The sequence below is a fragment of the Anolis carolinensis genome, chromosome 2, assembly GCF_035594765.1.
Source record: "Anolis carolinensis isolate JA03-04 chromosome 2, rAnoCar3.1.pri, whole genome shotgun sequence".
Taxonomy (NCBI): Eukaryota; Metazoa; Chordata; class Lepidosauria; order Squamata; family Dactyloidae; genus Anolis; species Anolis carolinensis.
Window position 1 is genome coordinate 178393310 of NC_085842.1, and position 14933 is coordinate 178408242.

General features: G+C 38.5%; 1 protein-coding gene across 4 annotated transcripts in view; it reads right to left on the reverse strand.

The window, feature by feature from the left end:
• LOC100565141 (cholesterol transporter ABCA5) overlaps positions 1-14933 on the reverse strand; it is a 78731-nt gene that overhangs the window by 32654 nt on the left and 31144 nt on the right. For all 4 annotated transcript variants that reach the window (XM_008122002.3, XM_008122003.3, XM_062971168.1 and 1 more), the window contains 8 exons: positions 11962-12020; positions 9033-9143; positions 8469-8644; positions 6074-6193; positions 4427-4565; positions 4055-4145; positions 3432-3571; positions 2636-2755 (listed from right to left, as the gene is read on the reverse strand). In XM_008122002.3, the coding sequence (XP_008120209.1) occupies positions 2636-2755; positions 3432-3571; positions 4055-4145; positions 4427-4565; positions 6074-6193; positions 8469-8644; positions 9033-9143; positions 11962-12020 (956 nt within the window). The remainder of the gene's footprint in view (positions 1-2635; positions 2756-3431; positions 3572-4054; positions 4146-4426; positions 4566-6073; positions 6194-8468; positions 8645-9032; positions 9144-11961; positions 12021-14933) is intronic.

Consider the following 14933-nt stretch of genomic DNA (forward strand, 5'->3'; position numbering starts at 1 on the left):
AAGACAGTTGGCAGTCACATGTTGATGACCCTCAGTTTGAGGGTTTATTGCAAGAGCCATTAACATACAAACACTACACATGTATACATGCAGAAGTACAGAATGTAAATGATATAGGCTAGAGCAGGCATGGGCAAACCTGGGCCCTCCAGGTGTTTTGGACTTCAACTCCCACTATTTCTAACAGCCTACCGGCTGTTAGGAATAGTGGAAGTTGAAATCCAAAACACCTGGAGGGCCCAAGTTTGTCCATGCCTGGGCTAAAGTATGGTTAGAAATATATGACGGTTCTTCTAAAAAAATTCCACACTTTTATATTTTTGGTGGAAACAGTGAGAGGAGGAAGAGTAGTAACTGGTCATATTTAAGACTGTCAAGTGACTGCTATCTGGCAAGCCAGCTGGCATCACAGTTTAGAATAAGAGTTGGCACATTGTGGTGAAGATGGCTGGGAAACTTATCAATTGCACCAAAGGGGAACATCATTCTGTCATATGCTTTCTGTGAACAGAAGGTATGCCGAGAGCACAAATTCATCTCTGTGTATGGGGATAAAGTTCTTTCTAATAGGCCCCATCTACATAGCCATATAACGTGGGATAGGAAACACATCAGCCTGAGACGTCCAGATGATGTTTCAGGCTAATCTGTTTCAACCTGGAAAAAAACCTGATTACCTAGGTTTTTTCCAGGATTAAAAGATACCCAAAAAGGTCTAAATCTTATTGAAAAGTTTGGATCTTTGCAGGAATAGAGGCAGTGGCAATTGTCGCCTGGGATCTCCATTTGGAATCCAACCAGGCAGTCCTCAAAGCCATCCCTCCTTCCCAGGGTCAGGTGGCCTGTGAATGATAGGTGGCAATCCCTGCCTGCCCCTCCCCTTTAGCGCCTACCAAGGTTTTTCTTTTGTTTCTAAAGAATAAATGGGAGGGCAGGAAGGGGATGGAGGAACAATTCCCAATCGGCAGGGGTGGGTAATCTGGCCACCCTCCAGCAAAAAGGGAGGATTTTCAGCTCCCTGCATGGCCTAGAAACATGAAAAAATGGAATTTTAAATGTCAGTTTTCTTCACATTTGGGCCAGCGTAGAAAGGCCCATGGAGTCGTCTATGACAGGACTGAAATGTTTGAAAATGGTCATATTAATATGTTGTCGGAGGCTTTCATGGCCGGGATTACAGGGTTGTTGTATGTCTTTCGGGCTATGCGGCCATGTTCCAGAAGTATTCTCTCCTGACGTTTCGCGCATGTCTATGGCAGGCATCCTCAGAGGTTGTGAGGCAAGTTTATCCATGCCTCACAACCTCTGAGGATGCCTGCCATAGATGTGGGCGAAACGTCAGAAGAGAATACTTCTGGAACATGGCCACACAGCCTGAAAGACATACAACAACCATGGCCATATTAGTGTGACGAATGCTGAGGGCTCTGGATGTCCAGCTACAGCCACAAGGAATGAAGGAAAAACCTTGTAACTGATCTGCAAAACTGAAAAAATGACAGTTGAAGCCATTGAAGGAAAGCTTAATGTGAGTATGGATCTGCTGATGCAGATCTAACATGACAACCTTAAGTTCAGTAAAATGGGGCCACGTGTGTACTTAAGCAACTGACAGAGGAGCATAAGCACAAGCTTTAAGGGAAAGAAGACTTTCATGTGATGATGATGTGAAAGCAGTGGTCCATCAGTGGCTACGCACTCAATAAAAACATTTTTTGTTGATGGCATTAAAAAGTCACAATACTGTGAAAAATTCATTGCACAAGTGATTATGTAGAAAAGTGACATAATTTGTTTTTTAAATTAATGGAGTTTTTAAAAGTATATAAACTTTTTGAAGAACCCTCATATATTCTTTTGTGTTAACAATAGAGAACTGTAACCACAGAGAAGAGGGAAAACTTGCAGTTACCATAATTTAAATAGGTAACAAAAATAATTTTGGCACACTAAAAAAAGCAAAGAGCCCCCAGTGGTGCAGCGGATTAAACTGTTGAGCTTCTATACTTGCTAGCCGAAAGGTCGGCAGTTCAAATATGGGGAGCCAGGTGAGCTCCCGTGGTTAGCCCCAGCTTCTGCCAACCTAGTAGTTCATGCAAATGTGAATAGATCAATAAGACCGTTCTGGCAGGAAGGTAACGGCACTCCATGCAGTCATGCCAGCCACCTGACCTTGGAGGAGTCTAAGACCAACGCTGGCTCCTCAGCTTAGAAATGGAGATGAGCACCAACCCTCACATTTGGATACACCTGACTTAATGTCAGGGGAAACCTTTACCTCTACTAAGAAAAGCAAACTCAAGACTCCCACACCACTACCATGCACACACAAAAAATATAAATCTTTACAGAGGACACATCCTAATGAGTTTACTATTTACGATTAGGATTGTAATTGTAATTATCCCCATTCTGAACACTTTGTAAGAATGTAGTCATATTTATTTATTTATTATTTAGTATATTTATATACCGCCTTTCTCACCCCTGGGGGGGATTAATTATTCTCAAATGGCAAATGATTTTTTTATAAATTAAAACACTGTGAAATATAATTATATTTATCCTTTCCATTGTGATCATAATACAGTATTATTTTTTAAAAACATTGTAAGGTTGCATAACGGCTTCTCACCTGCTTGGTCAATTTCATCTTTAACTTCCAACTTGAGAAACACATCCTCCAAGGTTGTCATGGAAACTCCATAAGAAATAACTCCCAAATGGGAATGAATATCTAGATCAGCAAACAGTGCTGTCAGAAAAAGTAACAGTATTAAATGATAGTAATAGAAACATTTCAAAACAAGTACAGTAGAGTCTCACTTATCCAAGACTCGCTTATCCAACATTCTGGATTATCCAACGCATTTTTGTAGTCAATGTTTTCAATATATCATGATATTTTGGTGCTAAATTCGTAAATATAGTAATTACTACATAGCATTAATGTGTAATGAACTACTTTATCTGTCAAATTTGTTGTATAACATGATGTTTTGGTGCTTAATTTGTAAAATCATAACCTATTTTGATGTTTAATAGGCTTTTTCTTAATCTCTCCTTATTATCCAACATATTCACTTATCCAACATTCTGCCGGCCCGTTTATGTTGGATAAGTGAGACTCTACTGTATCATTAACAGCAACAACTATTGGTGATGTAAACCCACTACATGGGAATACCATTACATTGCTCTAAAATGTTATTTTATTTCTTTAAGCTTCTTAGTTGAAAGATTATTTGCATACATATTACTTTTAAAATAACCACTATTTTCCCCTTCCCATATAATAAGGATGAAATCAAAGACTTGTTTAACTGAAATTGTTCCTCTTTGAGTGTTCTTCAATTGTATCTTTATTTGTCTTGATCACTGTCTTTATCTGCTCCTCACATTTCATAACTGAATGGAAACATGACCTGTACCTGAAAACTTGTCCATGTCTTTGAAAGGCAAGGCATATACAAGCTGCTCTTCATTCTGCTTTAACAAGCTGGCTTCGGGAATGTGCTGCCTGATCAAAGAGGCTGTGCCTTCGGTGTTACAGTACTTGTCTATGTGCATACTAAGAAGTGGATAAACAAAAATTCAAGAGTGTGACCATTGTTATTGACAAGACCATTAAACTTTTAAATTATCAAAGTAAAATTTCCTTATAAAGACTTCCTGTTCTGCTCGCACTCCACCTCAAAAAAACAGGCTGGGGAAGTGGGCAGGGTGATTACGTAGTCTTTTGTATACCTATGCATATTCATTGATACCTTTAGATGCTTTTTAAAATAATGGGAGAGAGACGTTCTCATAGGCTGTATCTAGCCCTTGGGCTGGAGTTTTCCTACTTCTGGTTTATAAGAACAAGAATCAGATTAAAGATTAATCATTATTTTGAAATATGAGCTCATATGTGAATTTTTCAACAATATCCACCTAGATGTTGGTCACAATTAATTGATTTCAGCGACTTTGAGAGAACCTCACACTTTTATGAGATTTTGGGCATTATATAATAACATATAATAACATAGTCCTGCAGATTAATAAAAGGTACCTCAACCGGTAACCAATTCCCCATTTTGACTTAAGGAAGAGAGAGGAGCCAAGACATTTCAGCATTCCTTGGGAAATCACAGCTTTCCGATCTAGAAACAGCAGAAGGAAAGGTACTTTTAATCATTCTAGTTGTATAATAGTAGAAATCATGAAGCCCTCCAGTCATTGGATTGCAACTCCCAACAAGCATCACCATGGAGTACGCTGGCTCAGTTTGCAGAAATCTGTAATCCAACAACATCTGGAGGGCAGCATGATTCCCACCCCTGTTATAAAATATTCAATGTAAGAGAACTTCAAGATGTCTATACCTCCCAAGTGTCTTATTCATGCTAACTATGACTATGATACATCTCCTAACTGAACTTGCCTGCAATAATGTCTGCTTCATCCATGAAATGGGTACTAAACACTGTCACCCGATTGGCTTTTCTGTTTTTGAGGAGGTTCCAAACTGTATGTCGAGAGCATGGATCCATGCCAGCCGTTGGTTCATCCAAGAGTAATACCTACGTATTGGGCAAAGAAAATAAAACAAAAGACCCTTTTTATTAGCACATACACATTATTTGACTATGGGATTATTAGTAGTGAAGGCTTAAACACCTGAAGCTGTCACCATGATTTTAAAATATGGATCAAAATGATCCCAAAGCTGTATGCCATTTCTTATAGAGTGAGAATAATGCAAATGCAAGTGACAGACATCAAAAGTTTCAAGGAAACTCCAAAGTTTGCTGGCATTAAAATGGGGGAAGGCACATGCTGATTCAATGACGGGAAGTTCATTGGCAGTTCTGTGCATACTCCAGAAGTCAGTCAGCACTCTTTGTTCAGTGAGTATGTCAAGAGTACGGACCCATGTCAGCTTCTGCATCATCTAAGAGTAATCATAATCATAGGCTATCACTCATGGCTGAGGATGAGTGCCTTCCAAGTGTAGGGTCTTGGTGGTGGGTCTGTAGGTGACTGTAGAGACCTATTTCCAAAGGTGGTTCTGACAAGGGTTGGCTTGACCCACCTTCCTCTTGGCATGTTTCTCCCTTTTGCCCTCCATTCGTGACTCTTCTAATTCCACAGCACTGTTGGTCACAGCTGACCTCCAGTTAGAATGCTTGAGGGCCAGGGTGTCTCAGTTCTGTATATCTACACCACAGTTTTTAAGGTTAGTGTTAAACCCATCTTGAAATCTCTTTTCCTGTCCATCAAGTTTGGAAGTTTTCCGTTCTTGAACTGAGAGTATAGTAACTGTTTTGGGAGATGGTGATCGGCATTTGGACAGTGTGGCAAGTCCAGCGAAGTTGATGGTGGAGGATTATCGCTTCAATGCTGGTGGTTTTTGCTTCTTCCAGAATGCAGACATTTATCCACCTGTCTTCCCAAGAGATTTGTAGGATTTTTCAGAGGCAACGCTGATTAAATCGTTCCAGAAGTTGAGAGTGACATTTGAAGATGGTCCACGTTTTGCAGGCATATAACAGGGTTGAGATGTCAATAGCTTTATAAACAAGCATCTTGGTATTGCTAAACACTCTCTGCTTCATTTGAAAAAAAAATGCTGCACTTGCAGAGCTCAGACAGTGCTGTATTTTGGTGTCAATCTTGACTTTTGTGGAGAGGTGACTGTCAAGGTAGTACAAATGGTCAGCATTTCCTAACATTACACCATTCAGCTGTATTTCTGGCATTGCAGGGGGATTGGTTGGTGTCTGCTAACAGAGCACTTTGGTTTTCTTGATATTCAGTGAGAGGCCAAGCTTTTTGTATGCTTCTGCAAAGGTCAGACTATGTTTAGGGCACCTTTTCTAGACCCCTCCTCATATGGGGTGAGCAGGTACATGCTATCTCTGGACCCGTAACCAACCTACTTATAAATAGAGATAAGATTGAGAGCTTGAGAGAAAATGAAAGTAAATGACTTGCCTATAAACCCAATAGTGTAGGCTTACTGGCCTAGTAGCAGCCTAATGATGGACTTCGCAGCAGCTCAGTTGCACTCAGTCCTAAAAGTACTTACCTTTGGATCTCCAAGGACTGCAAATCCAACTGCCAGTTTTCTTTTCTGTCCTCCACTAAGTTTTGAAGCCTGGTTATCTTTAATGGATTGCATGTCCAAGTCTAGTAAAACTCTTTGGACCTAATAAGATAAGCACAAAAGTATTCAGTGGTATCAAAAAAAGACATAATGAAAATTACCCCCCAAAAAAAGGAATTTTGGGGAGAGGCAATAAATTACAGCCACTATTTAGAATGTCCTCTTCACACATTGTTGTATTTAGCCTCCATTTAGGGGATCTGAGATGATTTCAAAAAAAAGATAACGGTAAGTCATAGGTGAAAATATATCCCCCTTTTGATATTTTTCTTCATGGTTTTTTTATCTCTCCATCTCCTACCATAGGACAATCAAACAAAAATGCCCTGTGATGGAGAAGGAGGTAAAGAAAGACAGAAAAAGACAAGGAGGTGAACCAAATCAGTCAGTATACATAGACTATGGACGTATTTCAACAAGATTATTTTCAGTGTCCACTTTCAATGGCCTGGAACACTAGAATTCCAGAACTAAGCTACTAAATAAATTAAAAGAAGGTATAATAATCAAGTTTAATATGTCAATTTAAAGATTGCTTAGCACCATTTTACTACCACTGCATGGTGTAATGGAAAGAACACTAAATTGTGGCCCTATCTACACTACCATATAATGCAGTTTAAACTGCACTGAACTAGATTATATGAGTCTACAGTGCCATATAATACAGTTCAATCTACATTATAATGGCAGTGTAGAGGAAGCCAATGACTATGGGGACCACAGTTTGAACATGGAAATCGTATGTTTGATTTTAGATCGCTATAAGATGCTATAACTCTAAACTGACTTGAATGTACACAACAAATTCTAAAGGTTTTCTGCTTCATAATTACTAAAATTTTAATGGCCACTTTTTATCATTTTATATGAACAGTCCAACATAAACAGGCTGGCAGAATGTTGGATAAGTGAATATGTTGGATAATAAGGAGGGATTAAGGAAAAGCCTATTAAACATCAAATTAAATTATGAGTTTACAAATTAAGCACCAAAACATCATGTTTAACAACAAATTTGACAGAAAAGGTAATTCAATACGCAGTAATGCTATGTAGTAATTACTGTATTTATGAATTTAGTACCAAAACATCACAATGTATTGAAAACATTTGCTACAAAAACATTGACTACTAAAAGGCAGACTGTGTTGGATAATCCAGAACGTTGGATAAGTGAATATTGGATAAGTGAGACTCTACTGTACCATGAAGGAGTTGTTAATGGTTTCAGATACATCTAGTTATACAGACTGATAATCCATAAAAAATAAACAGGCTCAAGAGTACCTAATTGTGACCCTTGAGCAGAAAACCTTCATGTGTGGTGTTAATACAGACTGTCCTGAAGTTACAAACAATTCATAGTTAAGAACAGGGGTGCGACAACAAGAAGTGAGAGAAATCTATCCCTAGGAAGGGAAATTAAGTCCTGAAAAGGTTATCTTGGAAAAAAATGTCTCAATTGAAGCTTACTCACCAATCCTTGTTTCTCACCAATCTTTGTTGTTTATTTATTTAAAGTATTTATATTTCGCCCTTCTTACACCGAAGGGGACTCAGGGCGGATCACAATGCATGTAAACATGGCAAATATTCAATGCCATTAGACATACGACATGTATAGACAGACACAGAGGCAATTTAACATTCCAGCTTCTGGCTTTATGAGGGTACGCTCGATTCTGGCCACAGGGGGAGCTACCACTCTACCGTCCACTTGTGACACCGGGTCCTTGATGGGGTACTTCCTCATTCTTCCGCACACTGCTGGAAGGTTTTATGGTGTTGTAAATTTGTTAAATTAGCCTCCCTGCATAAAGCGGTACCTACATTTCCTACTTGACAGATGCAACTGTCTTTCGGGCTACATAGGTCAACAGCAAGCTAGACTATTTAATGGTCAGGCACTCACTCTGACCCAGTCTGGCTTCAAACTCATGACCTCTCAATCAGTAGTGATTTATTGTAGCTGGCTACTAACCAGCTGCGCCACAGCCCGGTCCTTTCCACAACAAATCAAATTTTTCAAAATCCAATTTTCAGAGGAACAGAAAGTGAGGTTAAATCTTCTGAAGAGGGGCATAGACAGCAAAACACACACAATTGGGGGTTTTAACCCTTAACTATGCTATCCAAAGATACACACACACAGAGAGAGCCGGAGTTACACTTTAAAAATGTACCTGTTCTGACTTACATACAAATTCAACTTAAGAACAAACCTACTGAACCTTGTTTGTAACTTGGGGACTGCCTGCATATTAAATCAAAATTCAAATATGCTGTATATATACTTTTCGTTTGATTTACTCACCTCTTGTATCATATCATTGGGAGGTATGCCTTTAATTGAGGCAATTATTGATAAATTCTCTTGAACTGTTAACACATCAAAATATACATCTAATTGCTGGCAAACTCCTATTATCTTTCTCATCTCTAGCATTTCATCTATTTCAGAAACTTTGCATCCATATATCATTGCAAATCCTAATGCGTGAGAAAATAGAGAGGGAGGAGAGTTAAATAGCTACCCACACAGAATGTTTATCCAGATTTACTAACAAATAGTTACATGTAGAAATACCTGACTGCATATGAACTTGATCTACTGCATAGGCAAACAGTTGCTATTAAAAACAGTTGCTATTAAAAAATAAGGAGTCTTCTGCCCCTGACACCACATAAATATCACTAGGCTTAGCTAATAGCAAAACTGAGACAGCAGGAGATTGATATGAAGGTCAAATAATCCCACCTGTAATTTCTAAAAATCCCATTACAGTTTTCATGACAAAAAAAAAATAGGGCGAGACAGACCGAAAAGAAAAAAAGAAGGCCACAGATATCAGGACAAACATGTTCCAATGGTGTTTACCGTCAGAAGGTGGGCACAGTCCACACAGAATGCTCATTAAGGTCGTTTTTCCTGTTCCACTATGTCCAAGCAAGGCTGTGATCTGACCTTCATATATGTTAAAGGACAGACCTAGTGAAAGAATGAAGTCATAATGTGAAAAATAATTATTTTAGACATTAAAAGGGGGTGTTTCGTTATTTTTGAAAGCTTTAGTTACAAGGCCATTTTAACTAGTCACCCGAAGCTTTGCATGCATTCTAAGGAGACTCTAAAGGTGTGTATACACAGGGTTGTTGTGTGTTTTCCGGGCTGTGTGGCCATGTTCCAGAAGCATTCTCTCCTGGTGTTTCAGCCACATGGCCGGCATCCTCAGAGGTGGTTGGTATATTGGAAAACACTAAGCAAGGAAGGTTTACATATTTGTGGAAGGTCCAGGGTGGGAGAAGGAGCTCCAATATTTTTCCCAATATACCTCACAACCTCTGAGGATACCTGCCATAGATGTTGGCTAAACGTCAGGAGAAAATGCTTCTGGAACATGACCATACAGCCAGAAAACACACAATAACTCTGTGATTCTGGCCATGAAAGCCTTCGACAACACAATGTATACACACTTTAAAAGCTGATAGCTTACTTGATTTTTTTTTCCAGTTTAAACCCATTGGAATTAATAATGGAAGTCAGACTAAGCTTTGAACAAAGGAAATTTATTTTAAAATGCTACTGAAAACATAGTTGACGTACAAAGACAGTTTAGGAGGGAGTTTCAAAAAGATCCACCAACACGACTTAGAGGTAAGTTTGAATCCAATAGATGTCTAGGAGAGACTTTCTGGAAAATCACAGACATTGACAAGCCCCATAAAGGAAGAAAGCGTACTAGAAACGTATCACTAAAGCCCAAGAAAATCTGTCAGACAAGCAAGTTGTGAAGTAGGTATCTCAAAAATGTCTGTCCAACGCATTTTGAAGAGTTGTCAAGAGTCGAGTTGAACCATTTAATTTGAATATTGTCTCATCACTCCACACAATTGCTGTTGGAAAGTGCCCCTCCTCTACACATTGTGCTAAGTGCCACTCGCAATACTTAACTCTTCATTCTGGATCATCTTCATTAATAGCATGGACTAATCTTAGAATGTAGCTTTTCCAATGATAGCACTTTGAAATGTGCTTTGCATTTGGTGGGCCTCTTTGTTTGGCTGCGTTTTTTATTAGAAAATCCCCCAGATAATTTGGTCCCAACTAGGACATAAAATCTCATCCTTGCATGAAACTACTGTTCTCTACCTAAAGATATTATGCTCCATTTTACATTGCCCTCCATCCCTAATTCTGCAATCTGATTCACGCACTTTATCCATCAGCCCTCTCCTCAAGACCTATTTGCACCAGTCCACCCACCTGTCTGCCCAGGAACTGATTGTTATTTCAGGTTTATTGGTTGGTTTGATTGTTGCTCTTATTTTACTATAATGCTCTTGTTTTATTCTGTTTTATTTTATTGTCTAGGTATTTTATTGTACAGTAGAATCTCACTTATCCAACACTCGCTTATCCAATGTTCTGGATTATCCAACGCATTTTTGTAGTCAATGTTTTCAATACATCGTGATATTTTGGTGCTAAATTTGTAAATACAGTAATTACTACATAGCATTACTGCCTATTGAACTACTTTTTCTGTCAAATTTGTTGTTAAACATTATATTTTAGTGCTTAATTTGTAAAATCATAACTTAGTTTGATGTGTAATAGGCTTTTCCTTAATCCCTCCTTATTATCCAACATATTCGCTTATCCAACGTTCTGCTGACCCGTTTATGTTGGATAAGTGAGACTCTACTGTATTTATTTTAACTATGTCGATTGGGCTTGTCCCCATGTAAGCCGCCCTGAGTCCCTTTTTGGAGGTGGAGGCAGGGTACAAAAATAAAATTATTATTGAAACTTCCTCCTAAACTGTCTTTGCACTTCAACTACCTTTTCACACTTACAGTAGCATTCATTATTAATTCAAATGGGTTTAACCTGGTGGGGGGACTTCAATTAAACTATCAGCTTTTAAAATGTGGTATGTTTTTTGCGGGCACCCCATATATTATTGCATTTTATATAGTTTAAATACAATCATGTGTTTGCATTTTGCACTATCATATTCAGTCACCCAGTAGCACATTTTCCCAATTAGCAGTGATACTTTAAATTGGAGTGTAGACAGAAGGTATAAGCAGGCATCCTAGAGCTGTTTTTAAGATACAAGCTCAACAGCAGATTATTAATTTTTACTACAGTATTTAAAACAATCCTCCTTCTACTCCTCTTCCAGCTGGTAACAATCCAGTATCACATAAGCAACAGTAAAATAATCACCGAGAGTGAAAAATAAGATGTGACAACCAATCAGAGGTATAGAATTCTATTTTTTTTTTAATTATTAGAATACCTGAGGGATGGAAACTCTTGCTACTCTACAGAAATTTTAAAAAAAACTACCAATAGATTTCATCTGAATCAACAAAGCGGTGAAGGTTAGAAGAAAACACTACACTATCATTTCTCTTGCCAGAGTATAATGAATGAGCAGGCCTGTAGCGAGGGGGCAATTTTAGGGGTTCAACCCCCCCCCCCCACCGAAATTTTTCAGGTTATAAAAGAAACCTGGTTTACTCATGAATTTTAACTGGTTAACCAAATCCCCATGGCTAAGTCTATGGGACACAAACATTAAGAGTCCCTCCAGGCACTATCTCAAGCAGATATTGACAGGTTTGTAGCGGGGAGGGGTGTGTGCTAGGGGTTAACCCCCCCCCCCCCCGAAATTTTCAACCCCCCCCCCCCCCCCCCCCGAAAAAAAATTCTGGCTACGGCCCTGTGAATGAGCAACATCTAAAGTGTAAGAACTCATACTAGTCAAGAGAGATGAAATCCTACAGGCTCTTACTTTTCAGAGCTTCAACAGTTTCACCTTTTTTGACAAAAGTTTTCTGCACACAGCTGATCCTGAAAGAAGACAAACTACTTTTATTTTTAAAAAATTGATGCTGCACTCTCACAGAATGTCCACAAGCAAATAAAAGTAAATGGTATACAGTGACCACATATTTGTAACTGTATAATAATATAAATAATATGGCAGTGAAGTTAAAAGAGATCTCCTCTTCATATTCCAAATGGGTGCAGTTAAACCATCCACATTTTTTGTTAAATATATGCTGTGGTTATTATTTCTTCCACACCCTGGTAAAACATATTTTTAAAATAGAGACTGGGCTTCAAAACATAGCACACATGTTATAAAAGACTAATGATACATTTCTGAATACTACAGATCACTTTATTATTGTTTGTCTGTTACTAACTATGTGTTTTATATCTATTCATAGATATAAAACCCAATGTATTTTTTTAGGTACAAACAGATGTCAATTTTTGCTTTTATCTTATTACATTATACAGTGTTATACAATACTTCCATTATATCATACTGCTATCAAAATGTTAAACATTTTCATAAGGACTTTTGTAAGGACTGAACCTTGATCTCTTTTTATTTCTTTACAGTCTTAGTTAATAGTTAATACATGTATGACTACATTACCACCTTTTTTTGTTTCAGGAGCAACTTGAGAAACTGCAAGGAGCTTCTGGTGTAAGAGAATTGACCGTCTGCAAGGATGTTGCCCAAGGGACACCCAGATATTTTGATGTTTTACCATCCTTGTGGGAGGTTTCTCTCATGTCCCCACATGGGGAACTGGAGCTGACAGAGGGAGTTCATTCACACTCTCCCCAGATTCAAACCGGCAACCTTCAGGTCAGCAACCCAACCTTCAGATTAGCAGTCCTGCTGGCACAAGCATTTACCCATTGAGCCAGGGGGCTCAATTACCACCTTAAACAAAGTAATTCAGTCAGGCATCCACCATCACCTATCCATCAAGGAATACTATCTTACCTGTTGTGGAATTAGACATCTCTAAACAGGCATTCAAAGGTTAAGCTACTTGAGCATTGTGAAATTTTAACAGCATCTATTATAACTGTAAACATCTATAATAAGTATTCATCATACCAGAGCTTTCCCAACATTTCATACTGGTGACACATCTTTTTAGACATTATTTCAGTAATTCAATTTAACTAGCACACCAGAGGTTAAACTAATCTCATTCATGGAAGATATATAGACATTATACATAAATTGTAATAACATAATGTGTGGGACACAGCATATCTCAAGAAAATCTGCCATTTATGTTTTAAAAATATATGATTTATTGTTTATTTTACATAGACAGAGAAGTTTCTAGTTATGTTTGCGTGACTCACCAACACAATGCAGCCAAAATAATGTTGCCAACATCAACACAAAGTTTGGAAAGCTCTGCATTATTATACTCATAAATTTCAGCATAGCCTAGATGTTGATCATACCAGTACCATCTTTCAGCATGTCTGGATAGCCTATCAGCCTGTCAGGAACAGCCCAGCTGTCTGAGACAGTGGTCTTCATCACTGCAGGCCTGCTAGACCTGTGGCTCTATGTTAGCTTCCTTTATTTACTCCTGAGTTTTGCCAGAATGTGAACTGTCCAATTAGAGGATCCACGGCCACAAGTGCTGGCGAAACATCAGGAGCTGCTAGAACACAGCCATACAGTCCAGAAACCACACAACACTCCAGTGATTCTGGCCATGAAAGTCTTCAACAATACATAAAAAATAAAGACCTTTAAATATGAGGGAACCTCACATCAGTCTTTGACTGCCTACCTTTTTAATTGCATCAGCCATCCTCATGTGCCCTGGAACACTAGAGTTCCAAAAAAAAAAGCATCATAGGGATTCCGTAAAAAAATCTTTAAAATCTCATGCAGAGAATGATCTCATTGGAATTTGATCTACTTTGCCTTAAAAATTGAATCTGAATATTTTTAATTTCAAAGCTACTGTATTATACAAAACACACAGGCAAGAGGAATAGATCAAGGAAGGGAAAACCTTGAGGATTCATAACACTTGGGGACAGAGTAAGGATTCTGCGCAGGAGAAAAGTCTTCAGAAGGGGTCCATGACAATTTGGAAACCACTGTTCTAGGACTTTGTGTTAACCTAGTGTTACAGACCATATGTATTTGGTGCCAGCTTTTGAGGCTTGGGGATATATAAAGTACAGATTGTAACCTAATGTAATTTATAAACCAGAGCATATAAGATAACAGTACATGAAGCCAAGTGTAATAGGATGTGTATATGCATCAGAGAGAACTTGGCTTCAGCTTAATGCTTGGAAAATGCCTGTTCAAACATAAAAAAGAAAGATTAAGTATCACCTGAAACTATGAATATTAACAGATGTGACTTGTAATCATCTCTAGCACATGAAGTATGTTCAGTTGTCATCAGTATAAAAGGACATCTAGGTGTTTTTGCCAACAACTCCCAGAAATTCCAGCCAGTTTACCAGCTGTTAGAAGGGTCGGCAGTTCAAATCCGGGGAGCAGAGTGAGCTTCTGCTGTTAGCTAGAGCTTCTGACAACCTAACAGTTTGAAAACATGCAAATGTGAGTAGATCAGTAGGTAACACTTCGGCATGAAGATAAAGGCACTCCATGCAGTCATGCCAGCCACATGATCTTGGAGGTATCTATGGACAACACTGGCTCTTTGGCTTAGAAATGGAGATCAGCACCAACCCCCCAGAGTTGGACACAACTAGACTAGTCAGGGGGAAACCTTTACCTAGGACAGGGGTCCTCAAACTTTTAAAGCAAAGGGCCGGTCCACAATCTTTCACTGTTGAGGGACCGAATTATCATCTGGAAAAAAAAAACGAACAAATTCCTATGCACACTGCACATATCTTATTTGTAGTGCAAAACAACAACAATAACAATGAAAGACCAATACAATA